Below are 17,773 nucleotides of genomic sequence, written 5' to 3' on the forward strand. Positions count from 1 at the left end.
CTACTATGGAAGAACTGTTTGCAGAAAAGCTCTGTACTTCATCTGGATCTCTGTATGTCTTAAGTGGTAGAGCACTGGAAGATCTCTCTGAAGCTGAACTCTTCCTGCCTCAATACATTCCAGAGTTAGAACACAGGCAAGATATTTGATCTTGCTGAAATTATCTAAAAACTGTTTTTCTTCTATACTTAGAAATACCATTATGCTGCACATATTCTCATCATTCAAAATATTCTTTTCCTAGAGCTGTTCACTAACAACAGCCTTTTTCCTTGCAGAATCAACACGGCTGCCATCTATTAATGCAAGTTTCCAGCCAAAAACTTTTAGACCCTTCCCAGTTCAGACAAATGACAAGTACACGTGACTTAAAGATGTTTTCAATAACACATGAATTGTCACTTCCTTGATGGAAATCAGACTCCTTCATTCATTCTCACCAATTCCTGGCATTGCTCCTGAGACAGCAGGTGACTGGCAAGAGGCCTGGAGAACCAGCAACAGAAAGTAGGTGGGACAAACCAGAAAAAATTAGTGAGCCAGCACTATGCTTTCTCCTTTTACCTCTCAGAAGAGCAGCAGCAACTTGCAAGATGATAATTAACAGGATTAACTATTTACCTGAGGATGAATCTGCGGTTTATCACATGTAGCCTCAAAATCCAGCACTAAGAAGTAGTGATATCTCTGTGGAGGGAAGGATGACATTGCTGCCATGGAAGCTCCAAAGCCGTGGGACGCCAGTTTCCTGCTTACGATGGAGCTGAACCCTTTGAGAACACCAGCTGGGAGGAGGAGGGACACAGCTTGTCTTGCCCTTGAAAGTAAGTTTTGGGGAAACTTTGCTGCTCCAGTATGGAGAAGTGCTATCATTGAACATCCAGAGGCATCTGAAACTGAAGAGAGACTCATGTTACTCATTCACATATACATCTCATCCCTACTGGTATCTCTTCACTGTCCTCCTCTGACAGGGATTCCCTTTGTGCTTCCCAGTGGACGTTCCAGCATCACAAACCCGAAATAACACAGTAACCCGCCCTAAGCAGAACAGATGACATTTGGACTGAGCTTAAGGTGTCCAGAATCACAGGCAACTGAAAATTAACCTCTGCAAATGACTCTAAATTAAGAACTATGAGATACACAACAGTCATGGCTCCAGGCACCAGATCACACCCCATTACAGCATTGCTGAACCTCATTACAGCACAACACAACACGAACCAGCTAAAACACAGAATATCCAATCTAAGCCCTGCTGAAATTTCTGAGGCCTTTCATCTTTTCACATACAATGCAGTTTCTGATACACGGTAAAAATAAAACACAGCAATACACATACCAACACTACAACTTATCCAAACAGCTTGGCCCTGAAATGCCTGCCAGTTGCACCAAAACACTGCACTTCCATTACAAACGCAGGTGGCTGGTGGCTGGAAGGCTCCTCCCCAGGAAATGTCTCATTTGCTCTGTATATAAGGTTTCTCAGAGATACTGTTTTAGTGCTACACACCATTTCTTACTTCAGGTATTTCTTAGAGGAGGGTATCAGTTCAACTAACCACACCCAGAGACTGCAGGAACTGTAAAATGCAAGCAGGACTCTATAGGTTACAGTCTCCGTCCCAAAGAAGTATCTCACTCAGCCATCACCTTTTGATGCTTTTATTTAACAAACACTATTTAATAAATTGCATTATTTGTGTGAGACTACCTGGATTTCCCCTCCTGCTATTTTTCTTCTAAAACTTTGCAGGAAACAGTTGCCACGATTGTCATTATCCAAGATGGGGCAGCCTCAGGACTGTTAATAGATCTACAGGGGTGAGAGTTCAAGCCCAGCTCTTGGTGTTACATGGGTGGGTACAGGAACTGATAGCAAAACAAGCAAATTGCACCAACTCAGTCCTCTTGAACAAGGGTAGGAGTGCCCCCTCTAACTGGGTATGCATACATATACACACACACCTTCCTACATAAATATTTAAATCTATCCCCACAGTTGGTCCCACTGCTTGTGGAAGAACTCCATCACATGACATGCTACCCACCTGCCTTTTTAGGAGCACAGCCTCCCCACACCTGTGCTGGCTTTTTGTTCTACCATCAAGGGATGGAAGCAACCACCATGAGACAGGGAGACAAAATGGCCATGGCAAAACGGGGACTCGCTGCTCATGAACAAAGTCACTATTTGCACAAAAGGCAGCATTTGCTCTCACCCATCCGTTAGTCTGTCAGGTAAATAATGCACGTGCCAAAATACACACTTAATGAGGTAAATAATACGCCTTGAATAACGGCTAAATCTGTATTTACCTGCGAGACCAGAGAAACTCGGAAGGACCAGATTAGGAGATAATTGCAGCTAAGCAGGTTGTGTGCTTCGAGTAAACATGCATTTGGTAACCTTCCCTTTCCAGGGTTTTGAGTGAAAGGCAAAAATCAAAGGAGTTGAGATGTTTAAGACCGAGACAGCACCCACACTGCAATTCCATGGCATATATGCATCCCCTCTGCTTTAAGGCTATCATGTTTTGAAGCTGTTTGCTTTATTAAAGCAGTGTGCCAGGCAGCAGGTCCCTTGAAAACTGAAAACTCAAGTTGCAAAACCAAAAAAAAGAGCCCAACATGGCATTTATTTTGAAGGGGCTCAGTTCAGTACCTATTGCCTTTCCATCTACAGCTTTGGCTGTCATTGAAAAATGCATTACAGCCAAATAGAAGTTAGTTATACTTACTTCTAACATGTGCCAGATAAGAGATATTTAAGGTATACATGCTTTAAATCTTCAAGCTACTATGAATCTAAAAGCTCATCACAACAAATACAATCTCTCAGAATAAAGCAGCTTGTAAACTAGTTGCAGGAAAACCTGGTCCTTAGCCTACTGCATAAAGTAAAATACACAGTTGGAGTGGGGGAGGCAGGCAGGCTTCAACCCCTATATCAAACACAGGCAATAAAACACGTATTATCCACCCACCCACAGCAAGATCTCTAATATATCTTAACTGGCAAGACCAGGGTATCTGATACGGACCCCATGAATCTTCAGCCTGGGTTGCACTACACACAGTGGTGCAGAGGCTCCTGAGCCACTGAGTCCGTGACAAAGGTTAACCAGGCACCTTGGCAGGATTCAGGCATGGTCCCACACAGACACGGCAGCACCATGCCAGACCCTGGCATGGCAGGTCAGTGTCACACAAGTACCGCGTGACATCAGTGGAGGGAAATAACAGCGAACATCCCGTGCCAGTTTACACTAACAACTTCTGCAGTGGTCCACGTCTAGCAACAGGATCAGGCTCCCCATCCTAAAAGCAGCCTCCCTCTGCACTCTCCCATGTAGCAGAGGGAGCAGTGCTCCGAACAAAGGTGCATGAGTGGGGTATTGCAAGTGGATTTCCCTACACAGGCAGCATACAAATAAGGGTAACCCCACTGCAAACTCTGCACCTTCAGCCAAATGAAGTTTTAACGGTATGTTTACCCAGCCACTGCTCTGGGTGCCCTGGGAAGACCTCACATCATCTTCTTTGGCAAGGTCAGAGTGCCTCAGAGCACAAGATAGCTGGTGAGCAAACACACTTTATTAGAAGTCATGTAAAGCATTTATAATGGCTATGACAATGCAAAGCACTAGTAATTATCCTGTATTTTTTTCCAACAGACAATGATATAAGCAATGCAGCTTCAAAAATTAAAAACCCAGCTCTAGCCATATAAATCCACATGTTCAGTGATTCCATTTCCAAACCTACATAAAACACCACATATATATTTCTTATACACACAGGATCAGATTATAATCTCAGACAGTGCAAGCTGTCACATCTGGCAGTCAACCCTACTAGGTTAATATTTCATATCACACAGCTCAAATTCCTCACACAGATACGTATGAAATGTAATGGGACCATGAACTGAGGTTGGACCTCGGGAATTATTTTGACAGATTGTACACAGACCCAGGAAAATGTGACAGCACTTTACATTTGCTACATGCAGTAAGATGGGAAATGGCCGTATGTGGTGGGTTTCAGCTGGAAGATAAAGTTTGTGTTCTGTGCTGTATAATAGTGTGTGTCCCATGTGACAGTACTGGCTAAAATCAGCATCTATATTTTAAAAATAAATTTAAAAAAGAAAAAAATTCTCTGGACATCAGCTGCAGGTACCAAGACAAGTTCAGGCTGACCACAGCTCTTGCTTCTTTAGCAGTCCAAGCACATGGTACTAAAGCACGACAGTTTGATCACCAGTAAATAAGGAAAGCAAAGAGAAAGGCAAGTGCCAGCTGTAGCCACCAGCTTTGCCAGGGGTCCCACTGAGCGTGAAGCAGAGAATCTGCACTGGCAGCCGTTGCACGCCAGGCTTCCTACTGGGAAAGTTGCTTAGGGACAACCAAAGCAGCCAGGAACAGGACAGGGAACTCTTGCCACTGAAGAATGCTGGTGACAAGAGCCAGCAGGGCAGTGCAAATGCTGTTCCCTGCCTGCAGGGCAGCCCCAAAGCTACAGAGATGTGCACCACACAAGCTCCAGAGGATTCAAATTCATCAATGGCAAAACAAATTAGCCTACAAACTTGAGCTTAATGGCTGCTGGCACATAACACAAATATGAAGTTTTTACAACTACATCTAATTAAAATTACAGTTTGCCTTTAAGCCCAAAATATTCCTCTTCACTGTCCAGTTTGATAAGCTGAGTAGGGAAGGGGCAGGAAGACAACACCTGACTTCACAATGGAGGGGTGACCCAAGAAATTAAATTTTATGAGAGCCTTTTCTTACATGTTAAGTAACTTTGTTATGGCAAGACAGCCCTCCTGTTTATTACAAAATAAACAAACAAACAAGAAAACCCCCCCACTAATCTACACTACAAGACACACTGAAATTTAAAAATAAAAGCAAGCAAGCTCTGGGAGTAAAATGCTTCAGTTTATTGTGCAAAGCCTGGGTAGGGGCAGCTGTGACTCCTGGCCTCCAACATACGACTGAACTCAAGGCTAGAGCAACCACAACCAATCAAAAATGTAAGTCAGGTTTGTCTATTTTATTAAAATTATGGAGGGAGATAGTTGGGGTAATAGGGATGCTTTCTGTAAAACAAAATTGCATACATTTAGCAACACCTGGAACAGAGTATAACAAAAAATGCAGGACTTCAATTTTGGTAGCTGTTCAAATGCATACTCAGAGGTCAAATGTGAGCCCGTATTTCACTTGTGTGAAGACATAACTGAAGAACAATAGAGATAACTCAGGATTTTTTTTTAATCAACCTTAACCTAAACCCGAATATTTCATTAGATGAACTACAGTCCAAAAATGACACCACCTGGCTAGCCTGTGAGGCAGGAAACGAGAGACTATGAACAAGACCAGCTTATCCACTCTCACCACTCAAACTTCCAAAAAGAAAAAAAAAACCAACATAAAGTAAAACAAATAACAAAAGACAAAGCTTTTAGAACTGTTTAATAAAGTAACACAATTTTAGACAGGTAAATTTGCTTCTTTAATTTGTTAACCTCACAGTATCATCACTTGAACATGAGAACAGTACACTTCACAGCTGCACTCCCTTCACGTTTGGCTGGGTTTGTCTCCAGCACTGCTAGACAACCACGCCTGTGTTTTGGAAAATTTGTAATGTCGTGGCATGTCTATATGCTGCCCCATCATTACTCAGCTCAGATACAACTTGGCATCCATCATTTTGTTTTTACAGCACTCCACAATCACACCCAGGCTCTTCCCACTGCCGATGAGGAGGTCCCTGTTCTCAAGAACTTACAGTCTAAAATTAGAAGCAATACAAGTGAGGGGAACAACAGAAAAGAATGAGGGTTACAGGATGAAAGTTGGGCAACTGCTCATCTGGGAGAAACATGCATCTCGGTAGGTCAACTGAAAAAAATAATTCATCCTATACAGGCACTGGTTTCCCTCTGTATGGTCATTATGGAAGAGGTAAGTGAACACAGAAAAGGCTGACTAAAGGATGGAGGGCACTCTTGGGTTAAGGAACGTCTCTCCCATTTCTTGAGCTCATTCTTGCCGCTGGGTTCCTTGGCTGATTTGTCAAAGGCACGACCAGACATGTCAGAGCACCAGAATCTCTTCCATTGTGACATCACAGACGCGATGGCTTGTGAGATCACAATGTGCGAGGCCGAAGGCGCTGATTACTTAGGGAAGCACTTGCTGGAGCTATGGCACCCTACAAGGCTGGGAAACAAACACATCTCAGTTCACTTGACAACACAGTGAAACCCACATGAGACTCCACACCAGCAGGACATGAACTTGTCTGAACAGACCACCCAGAAGCCGTCCCAAAGATGCACAGCACAATTCCACTCCAATTTTATTAGGCCACCTCTGCTAGGCAACCCACTTTCGTCAGCTCCTTGACTGGTCTCCTAAGACAGGCTTTGCTGTGTATTTTTAAACCTTCTCCAAGAGTAACTGCAGATGAGCAAACGGGTCTAAGCTGGAGTCTGAAGAAGTTCCACACAGCAAAGGACTGGTCACTTAGAAGAAACGTAGAGAAAGGAAAGAACAAAAATTAAAACAAAGAAGCAATAACAGGGACACATACAGCAAAAGCTGAAGAGGAAGAACAGATTTGCTATTAAGGAAAAGAAAGTTGCACAGGATTAGACCAAAAATCCTCTAGTCCAGCCTCCTGCCTCTGTCTGGGAGCCATTAGAAAATGCACCAGTGTGAAACTACACAAAATGAAGTTAACCAAGCCAATAGTTCTGGGAGGCCAAAAGGAGGCAGACCTGTCCTTCCCTCCCAGTCTTACTCTCCTGCTGATTACATTACACCAGTTCCTGAGCTTGTCTGGCCCTTCTGTGAGCCGATTCAACCACAGGAACCTATAAAAGGACTAGCACAGCCAGAATAAAACACAATTAAAACAAGATGGTTTCCGGCTGGTTTAGTGAGACGAATTAGCTCAGGGCCAGGCTGGACAAATACCAAAGCTCAAAGAAGAGAATGGGCCCACACTGGCAGAGGCAGGAGAGACATAAGCCACTGGGAGCTGTTGGTCAGCTCAGCCTCTCACCAAACCACGCACTCAGACCAGGACAAAGACACCTGGGATGACGTGGCACTTTGCAGAGAATGGAGAAGTCATCTTGGCTCTAGCAGCGTAGACACATTAAACTTGAATTCACAAAGCCCATCAGACCATGCTGTCTCAACCTCATGTAATGCTGGCCCTTAAGTTTCCATTTCCTTAGTCAAGCCCAAAGGCTTAACAGCTTTCAGAAAAGTTTCTGGCCTTGAATTGCAGCATGAAGAATGGAGGTTCCCCAGTACCTTCAGAACAGCTTGTTCCAATGGTCAATCAACTCGCTGTCAAAAAATAATATGTCTTAGTTTTCATTCAAACTTTCCCAGCCCTGGTCTTTGAGACAAGTTCTGAAATTTATGGCACTTCAGTGCTCTCAATCCTCAGCACAGCTCCCAGTGCCAGGAGCCAGAGATCTGTAGCTACTACGCATCTAGTCAGTAAAAGCTACTATTGCATATTGGCCTGATTTAGTGGAAAGGAGACATAGTAGGCCACCCTTTGTTTAATGGAATCTGGCATGCATAATTACTTCATTTTCATACACATGAATGCCACAGTTGTTCAAACCACTTATACAGCTGCACACCTTTGTTATCTGAAAAATGAAGGTTAACACCTGAGTGCCAAATGAATCCCCGCCTGGATTGGGGAGACAAGATTTGCATTGCTCGATAAACTGATAACTTTTGATCTTCACAAATGAACTCAAAAGTGTTAAAAGAAAGCCAGAACTCTGGCAAAGCTGTGTCCTGATACACTGGCAAAGGCCCCAAGCAGGGTAGCAGCTACAATGGGGCATGGTTTCCACACAACCCAGTCTCAGCCCAGAAAATCCGCCAGGGAAGATGTTGACCCTAATATTCAACCACAGAAAAGTAAAAAAAATTATTGTAACAAATATAGCTGAAATTAAAAAAATTTTTTTGTTGTTTGGAAGAGAAGTATCTTTACCTGCACAACATATCTAGAGAGAACATAACTTTTCAGCTGGCCTCTGGCCAGCTATGATCACCTCTCTTAGGGAAGGGAAACGGTCCAAATGGTCCCTAGCACAGACAGCACTTCTGCTCTAGGTTATGTTTTGACAGCCACAAGTTGTCCAGTTCTTCCCTCATTTCCCTGCTTGCCATGGCACCATACTGGTACGTTAGCTCATCACTACTAGAGTGAAACACCAGGAGTCTCAGCAGGACCATTTCTAGCAAAAATACCTGCTTCAGCTCCAAGGACAGACTTGTGACAAAAGCACAGTTGCTTACAGCCTTCCATGCTCTCCTGCAAGCCCAGGCACAGTGGGCAGTCCTGCACCATTTACCTGGATGTCACCATACCTGCACTCCACAGCCTTGAGGCCCTTCACTGCAGGCGGCTACAGGACTGATACAGGGACAGGTGAAGTGCAAATACTTCACACACTGAAGTATCTTCCAGAACTCTACTTCCAAATTTTAGGGGGTAAAAAAAAAAAAAAAAAAAATCAAAATCAAATTAAGGCCTACCAAAGTTTACAGAATCAAAACAAGATAAGCACCAAACCAGCTGCAATCAGGCCTTCTAAAGAAAGCAAACTGAAGTATCTCTCAAGTGCAGAGCAGAAACTTTAGGTCCTATCAGTGTATATTCAACTCACAGTCTTCTTTATTTAGCATCAAGCACATAGGCATTTTTTAAAATTCTTTAATCACTTTCTTCTTTTGGATTTTGGTAACACTCAAATCTGTCTAGACACACTAACTTTACAAAAGAATACCAACCCCAACACACTGTTCATGTAAAGCAATCCAAAGTTTGGGATGAACAAGACGCATAAAAGGTCAACAGGGCCACTCTTTGAAACAAAACAAACATTCAGTCCACACTGTAAATTAACATGAAAATTCAGTTGCAAAGGGCAGAATTCAGTGCTTCAAAATGGAAGCAAAAATATCTGAAATAAAAAACACCATCTGAGATCAAATTTCCCAAGCCTACGCAGTGAAGACTAACCAACTGGACTTCTAACATACTACTGAATTTCAGAATAATTCATTCTTGGATAAAAGTTCAAATGTCAACTTTAATATCAAGTGATATGCGATGCTACAAAGTTGCAAAAAGACACTACAGTACAAAAGAAATTCAAGTTACCAGTAGAAAGAAATCAAGTAAAATCCTCAAACAGCTGTCAACAGCATCTGATGGGACAAGTGCTCTGGAGATGTACTTTCCTGGAGCCCTGCGTACCTCATCCTTCCTGAGGCACAGTGCAAGCATTAACATATTAGAAAACTTGCTGGTCCCTTGCGTCACAGCTTGAAAGAATATTAAGAGTTCAGACTAAACAGCAGCTGTCAATCCACCATCTCTGGAACCAAAAGCTCAATAAAGAAACTAGATAAGTAAAGAAGTAGCAAAACAAATGTTACACTTATTAGCAAACAGGCCAGCAACGACCACGTAAATCCACCAGACACGGGACTTGTAAAAGACAAAACATAAGCAGTAAATGACAACACCTCTTCATACATCTCAGTTTGGAAGAAACACCTGTAACAGCATAGCAGCAAGAAAACAAAAGGAGAAGAAATTCCTACTGCCACCCAGGAAACAAGTAAACAGACTGTACTTCTAAGCTTTCTCAAGTTTACTTCACTCTCAAGATATGAGACAGGTGATCTGTTCAATCTCACAGGGTAAAAAAAATAAGAAAAAAAAAATCAAACCTCCTACTCCCTCATTACTTCCACCTATGAACCTCCACATCCCAAAACATAAAAAATCTTTGCTGCTGCTGCTGCCTCCAGCTCAGCCCGTGCCCACCCCCTGGGCAGACGGGCTGTTTTCCCTTCCTCAAGCCCTGAAAGCGACTGATCCCGCTCCAGCTGGGATGTGGGGGACTGCTGCCACCGCCACCCTCAAGACCTCCCGTCACGGCCGCGCCGGGGAGCGGAGGGCCCGGCAACTCGGGCGTCGAGCGGACGAGGCGCCGCCACCCCGCGCCCTCCCCTCGGGCCGGGGCCGCCCCCGGTCCCCGCCGGCACCCCCGCCCCGCCCCGCCCCGCCCGGCCCGCAGCCCTACACGCCGCCCCACGCCCCCGGTTGGAGCCCCGCCGCCGCGGGGGGCCGGGCCGCGTCCCCGCTCCGCGCCGGGCCTTTACCCCCCGCCCCGGGCCACGGCGGCCCCACGTCTCCACCAGGCCTGCGGGGCCCCCCGCGCCGGCCGAACCCCGCAGGGCCGGGCCGAGCCGCCGCCCGCCTCCCGCACCACCCCCGCGGCGGGGCCGCCCCGGCCCGGCCGGGCCCCGCGCCCCGCACTCCGCACCACGAGTGCCCGGCACCGCCACTCACCGCCCGCACTCTGACCCCCGACCCCGCGCTGAGCGGCAGCGCCGCCGCCCAACCGCAGCGCCGCCCGCCGCCGCCGGGGGCGGGGCTTCCGACCCGCCGCGCCCCCTCGCGCAGGCGCGTGCCGCGCGCCGCGCCGCGGGGCACGCTGGGGATCGTAGTTCCGGCCGTCCGGCCCCGCCGCGTGGCTTCGCCTCGACGCCGCGCCGGCCCCGCCGGGCCCCCGGGCGCCGATCCCCGCCCCGCCGTGCCCGGCGGACTCTCATCCTCTCCCTACCGACCCTACTCCTCGTCTACCCGGAGGCCACCACTTACCCGTCCTGTGTCCTCAAGGGCCATCCCACCGTGTCCCCAGGACAACCCCCCCCCGACCCCTGACGCCTCCATCCTACTGTGCTCACTCATCGCTCCTATCCTAAACCTGTGTCTGGACCGTGCCTGGTCTTTGCTAGACACCCCTGAGCTGTGGCACTTCCTTCCCACTCACATGGCTGGTACCCTGAGTCAGGACATGTCAAATCTCACTGGCTGTCATGCTCTGCAAGGGTTCTGAGCCCCCCATCCCTGCCCGCTAGACAGGGGACAGTAGCTACTACCAGACAGCATGGCAAGGAATACTGGAACAGGCTGCTCAGGGAGGTCGTGGGTTCTCCCTCTCTGGAGAGATTCAAAACCCACCTGGAAGTGTTCCTGTGTCACCTGCTCTGGTGACCCTGCCTCGGCAAGGGGATTGGGCTGGATGATCTCCAGAGATCCCTTCCAACCCTAACAATTCTGTGATTCTCTGAACTTACCTGCAGTGATAACTAATCTTTAGCCTACTGACACAGTCACAACTCTTGGAATCTCAGCTGCAATGACAAGTGTTCTAGCTGGGGTCATTCCCTGCATTGCTTCCTTCCTTGCTCCTCACATTAACTCACACCTCCACACTTCAAGCCAGCAGCTCCTTTGCATCCCTCTGATACTCCTCATATGTGTAATTAGCAAACTCAGAGCACTGACTCATGCACATAGGACTGTGAGGGATTCTAGAGACCACCTCACCCATCCTTTGCCTGCAGGCAGGAGCAGTCCTACCTGCCATCTTGCTGTCCTCTTTAAATCATCCCTTAAGCCTTTCTCTGCCTCCATGCCTTAAAATACTGGACAAAGATAAGCACCAGAGTGCAGAGATCACTGACTGATGGTCCATGCAGTGTGGGTTGGCTGCCTGACTGAATCTGCCTGGTTCTTCTGCTTTTAATTGAGTTGCTGGCTCTTCAGGCTGGATTTATCCTTTCCTGTTTGTATGCGGCCTTGATCTTGGGAGGCCTGAACCATGAAAGTAGCCTGTCAGAACTATAAAAATACCAACAGCAAACCATTTAATAATAGAAAGAGTTCCTTTAAGCCCTCTTAGATTTGGCATCTCTCAGCCTCCCACCCACATAAGCAAGGATAATGTGAAATTTTACTTCTAAGCTTAGCTATATCACTGTGATTTGTCAAGTCTTTGGTGACTGATGTATGGTTTGCCAGGAGCCCAGGAGCGTGAATCAAAGGCCGTTGCACTGTGGTGTTCCTTGAGCAATCTGTCCCTGGCCCTCCCTTAGCAGGAATGGAAACTGGCTGAAATTATACTACAACCCCAAAGCTTGACATTTAGGGCTCACAGCCTGCCTGTGTTTCTAAGAGGATGAAAGAGAAGAGGCCTTTCCTCTGCTGACCTCTGCATCTTGCAGTAAAAAGTAATTCCTTGGTCCGGACAAACAATGAATGGTCCATAGATGTGTGCATATCCTTTTTTCATCAGCCAAGCCTAGTGCTGTTTCCCAGGTTTCCCAGGAAGTACAGCAGGCAGATTTCCTCCTGCCCAGTTTTTTTGGGGAAGCCCCTTTTCCCAGCTGAGCTATCTGCAGTTACCAGGGGCCACACCTTGGCTTCTGCCAGCCTCTGTGACCCTTGTGAGAACCGAACAAGGTTTGCAGGACATCAAAAAGATTCCCTTCAGCAACTGCACTTTCAAAGAGGGCATTTTTTTCCAGCACAGCTATCAGCACCCAAACCAGTTTGAAGAGAGCCATGTTTTATGAAATATTGTCACTGTTTCTGTATTGTTCATGTCTGAGCCTGTCTTTTGTGGGCGTGCATGCCTCAAATGAACACTGCAGGCCACTGAAAATGTCACCTACAGATTAATCTGGCTCACTCCAGGCTTCTGGAAAAATAAATGAGGGTGATCAATAGATATCCTGTGGCGTGCCCATCACTGCACATGGCTCCTGTAGCATCCTCACTGGGAACAGCTTCCCTCCCCAAGGGATTCTGTCAGTAAAGGCAGACAATTGCCATGGGGCCCTGGGCAAGGAATGCTGAGAAACTGGGTCATGCAGGCAGGGAAGAGTGGCCAAAGGGCTGATAGTTGCTCAGTAGGGTCACCTTATTTATTCCAGGTAGCACAGCCCATGTCAGTCCCATTGACCCCATTGCCTCAGGACCAACTCTATCCGAGAGCAAGTGTGTTTCAGGAGTTGCTCTGGTGTCTTAATTGCTTGTCCTACTTTAGAGATTTTGAGATGGCTAGAAGGAGCCCAGCGGAAATAGGGTCCATGCTGGGGCAGTGTCTGCTCTGTCCTGATTTACATGAAGAACTAACTATCTTCAAACCTTGGGTGGAAATCATCTCAAAAATTTCAGCTGTGACCTTCTCTCCTATGGCTGGATCCCTCTGCTGCTGCCAGCAGATGCAAGAACCTGGTCTACAGTTACCTGAAATTTTATTTGTTTAAAAACCCCAACAGTTTCTTAACAAGGCATCATTTCATTCAGCACAGATGTTAAGCCACCACTGGGCCGATGGATGGACAGAGCTTGATTAGAAAGTAGCAAACCAGTGGGGCAGAGTAAGGCAGAAAATACAGAATAACCCCCCCCGACCCTACGTGGCAACTGCAAGGGTTCCTCTGTGAGAAGAAAAGGCTGAGCTCATCCTAACCCAAGATCAACTATCAGGTCTCTGCCTGCTGCTGGGTCAGCACAGAGAAGGAGGGACATTTCCCAGCCTTTCTCCCAGTGCCTGCTTCCCAAGGGCCTATGGAGCACAGCTCCTTTTAAAGCAATTGGATTTTACATGATTATGGCACAAAGAAACATCAGCTCATTTTAAAGGCAACTCCTTTAGTACTGTTCAGCTGCTTATGCTGAGTGAAACTTTTAAATGTCTTATAATACACATGACAAGTAGTTTTGTATCACTGTTTTCTACTTAACAAGTTAATAACGTGCCAACCCAAATCCTTCAGTTACTAATGCCACCGGTGGGACTCATTAACCAACGTGAGTACGTATTTAAGGGAATACTAATATTCACAACGTACATTTTTATATTCATGTTGTCATTCTTGAAACCGCAGCTCAGTTCATGTATTCTGTTGAAACATTTGTTTGCAGAGGATTTCTCTCTCCCTTTTCCTCTAAACATATACACTATCACTGGGGTATCATTCTGGTGAATGATATTAATGACAGCCTGTCATCATGGAAAGCTATTTCTAGCTGTCAATTAAAGGGTGTTTTGAAAGAAAGCAGCTCATTCAAACCCCGTGGGAGCAAGTGTGTCTCATTGTTTGACAGTGACCCCCTTGATGAATTTGGGAGCAACAGCAGCTCTGTGGGGCTATGAGCTTTGCAGATGCAGCGCAGGGCTCTTGGGTGACAATGACAGGAGATTTTAAAGGTGCTGATGTCCTTAGCAAAGAAAAGGCAAACGGGTATTTCAGATGATAAAAGCAATCCACATTGCGGAGTGTAGGTCAGGAAAGGAGTCCCAGGGATACTGAGCCATTCTCCTCCATCTTGTAATATAATTTCCTCTCCAACATCCCAATTTATCAACCTCCATCTTCAAATATGTTTCTTTACCTGTCCATGCTAACCCAAGGCTTCTTCAGCTTTTCTCTACTTGACAGATGGAAAAACTTCTTATTCCCAGATAAAATGTATTTATAGCTAGTTTAATTTGTTCTGGAAAAATGATCCTTTGATTTAACTTGTTGGTTTCTTTGCCTCTCCTGGTGTATTTATAGGCAGCTCTCAGATCCCAATCATTTTTGCCATCTTTGCTTTGGTGGCCTAAACAAGCCATTTTTTCTTGTGTCTCCTTACCACCTTATCTTTCCATTTCCCACTCCATCTTAGTAGACCTCCTCTGCACCTGCTTCAGTTTCAATTAAATTTTCTTGAGTATGAGTGCCCAGACTGGTATGTGGTATTCCTGAGCTGGGCTCCAAGGCCTCGTACAATATATGTCACTTGACCCTATAAATATCACTCATATAAACATGCTTGATTTCTACATTTCCCCCCTCAACAGGGTGGTCCGCTCTCAGGGCTTTCTCGTTCCTTTTATTTTCCTAAGCACTCCTTGCACAGTAATAAAAATGTACAGACTCAGTGGGGATCTGTTTTAACTTCAAATGTGCTGATTCAGTTCAAAAACCATTAATTCAGCCAGAATCAGGGCCATGGGGTAGAAATCCTTTTCCAGTTAAAACAGAGGTGAGAGGGACAGCCCTTGGCAGGCTAGGAAATAAAGTGCATTAGAAAAACATTGCAGGACATCAGAAAGTGGCTATTGACTGGGCTGTGTTAACAGAGGACAAGGGAGCCTTGGACATTTCACATCAGGATGGGATGTCTCCATAGGAGATCTGCTTGGATTTGAGCAAACCTCTGGGTTTTATTTCTCTGGTCTGTGCTTTGCTGAGTTGGACAAAATGGTCCCTGCTGGACCTCATATTGACTGAGCACACAAAGCTAGTCAGACAGGCTGGTCCTGTCTCCAAAAAATCCCACTTCAATGAAGAGTGCAGGAGGATGCAGTGAAATGCAAAACAAACAAACAACTGTGTTGCTCAGGCTGCATATCAGTGCTCTTCCCTTTTTTGTGGGTCCCAGTGAATCCAGCTTCTGCCCCTCCCCCCCACTTTGCTGGTGAGATGAGCAGAAAAACTACCTACATGTGTCAGGAAGGCATCAGCACCAAAACACAAAATAAAATGACCCCTCAGCAAAGGATTTCCCCAAGATATTTGACCAAAGGAAAACATGGGCTGAACATCAGGAGAAACTTCCTGAGGCTGTGATGCATTAAACTGTGGGATCACCTTCCGAGAGGAGCAGTGGGAACCATGAAACCAGCCACTTACAGCACTGTAAAATGTCCCATTGGTGCCAACGTGATTTTGGTTCAAGGGAGCTGCACTGAATCATCTACCATGCCTTTTCCAACTCTTGCTCCTAAAAATCAGACCCAAGAAGTACAAAGAAAGAAGGGCAAACAGTGATGTCAATTTTGTAAAGAAATACAAGTTTTGCTACATTATTGTATGTCATAAAACCCTTGTGCTTGCACTGTATACTTAATCTTGATATTCCAATGCCATCCACAAAGAAATTCAGGCTTAACCCTGGTAAAAAATATTGTGCAATTGGGTGCAGTTTATTCTTTATATTTTAATAGCTATAGCAAAACTCCATTGCTAACTAGTAAAAAAAAAAGAAGAAAAAAAAGAAAAAATTGAATGTGTTTTACAGCTATGTCGTCATGGGAAAGCCGTATTTCAAAGTGAGGGCATCAACAGCGGTGAAATGGGACATTTTGAAACATTTTAAACATTTTTAATGGGACGTTAAAAAAAAACACTTCACCAAAATCTCTTTGCCAGTATTTTAGCTAATAGGGTTACAGTGTATAAAGGAAGGGTTCTGACGCCTGCACAGGCCACCCAATACTGAGCCGCTGCTCAAGTGTCTTGAACTCTAAGTGTAAATGGAAAAAACATCTAAAATTAAGCATTTCTCCTGGAGAAACACATTGCTGATAAAGCAAATCTTCCCATAGGACAAGCACACCTGCTGGAAGGTAGAGAGACATTTTTATGTGTGGGATTTTAACCTGAGATAAAATACTTTTCACGGGCAGTCATATGGGAGACAGCTGGCCAAAAATAATAACAGAGGAATTTGTGTCCCTTGGGAAATTCTGAGGTTTCAAAAAATAAGACTTTTGACCTACGTTGGGACAAAAAGTTTTGTGCTCGGATTTTTTTTGTTGTTAATGATACATTCCCAAATAAAAATAGTGTATTTCTTTTCACTTTACCACTTTGACATTTCTTTTGTTTTATTATTACATCCTTCTAGAAGTCCAAACCATCCATTACACCACACTGTTTCCTTTCCTCATACTGTACATTACATCGACAGGCATAATCCCCACCCTCTTTTAAGATTCCTATTAAACCAGCTAAATGTCTTTGTGAAACTGAATATCAGGAACAACAAGGATCCCTGCCCTAAGCTGGGGCAACAATGGGTTTTGACAATTATTTTTCAAATATGCCTTTCAAAGATGGACATAAGAGACTAGAGCAGGGGAAGAAATGCCTGGCCCAGTCTGAACAACCCCAGGGAACATGATTTTTCCTGAAAAATCTGATCTAGCTTTTGGTCTGATGGATGCCAGGCAAAGGGTCTGGCACAAGCCTGTCATCACTGATGGTTTGATTTTTGCTGTGGGCAGGGAAGCAAAACTTCACAAAGGAAAAATACTTTACCCAGAGAGCACCTGGTTTCCCCCCAGCTCAGGAGATTCCATGTTTGAGGCCAAGTGCTTGGACCAAATGGGGTATAAACATATAAGAGGAATAAACCAATACTGTCAGAAAGAGATGGGGGAAAAAGACCAAAGAGCAAAACCCACATATGAATATTTTTAATAATGTCTCACCAAAAGCTTGGATAATGTTGATACATCCTAGTAAATGCTCCCAGTTACTCCAATCATTGTTTTCTGGTAGAAAACTGGTCTGTTGGAAAAAAAAAAAAATTACTTACTCTGCTATGAAATCTCTTAGGTTCACTGTTTATTTGAACTCAGTTGCGATGCTTTGTGCTACGGAAAACTTCCTGGACCCAACATTCCTCTAATCTGCCCCATCGAAACGAAATAATTACTTGGATAGTTCTAGCCCCTGCTGCTCCAAGTGTCCAGAGGCCAAGTCTTTGAAGTAGTTCCTAAACTCCTGACCAGAGCAACTCCTTTTACCAAACTTAAGTCTTGCCTTTATCTCCAGAAACACTCACCTCCAATGGACAGCTAAAATCACCAGAGGGAAGGGAGTAGGGGGTTGCTGCCTGGTCTGGGAGTCAGACCCTTGCTCTCACATACCTTCTGCCTACACTGCTTTAACTTCCCCACTATCTCCCCTTCTGTTTATTCTATTTTCTGCCTCTTTGTCTTTCCTCTCCAGTGTTTGGAGACTCTCTTTCCTTTTCCAGCCTCTCTCTTCCTCCC

The 17,773-nt window shown here is 45.3% G+C and overlaps 1 protein-coding gene across 2 annotated transcripts in view; it reads right to left on the minus strand.

The window, feature by feature from the left end:
• Positions 1-10,507, minus strand: part of ERI3 (ERI1 exoribonuclease family member 3) — a 130,486-nt gene extending 119,979 nt beyond the window's left edge. Inside the window, exons 1-2 of one of the 2 annotated variants that reach the window (XM_032118843.1) lie at positions 10,438-10,507; positions 622-896 (exon numbers count right to left, since the gene is read on the minus strand). In XM_032118843.1, the coding sequence (XP_031974734.1) occupies positions 622-873 (252 nt within the window). In that variant the 5' untranslated portion in view covers positions 874-896; positions 10,438-10,507. The other variant, XM_032118844.1, reaches the window with a different exon arrangement.
• Positions 10,508-17,773: the final 7,266 nt, after the last annotated feature.

The sequence above is a fragment of the Corvus moneduloides genome, chromosome 9, assembly GCF_009650955.1.
Source record: "Corvus moneduloides isolate bCorMon1 chromosome 9, bCorMon1.pri, whole genome shotgun sequence".
Lineage (NCBI taxonomy): Eukaryota > Metazoa > Chordata > Aves > Passeriformes > Corvidae > Corvus > Corvus moneduloides.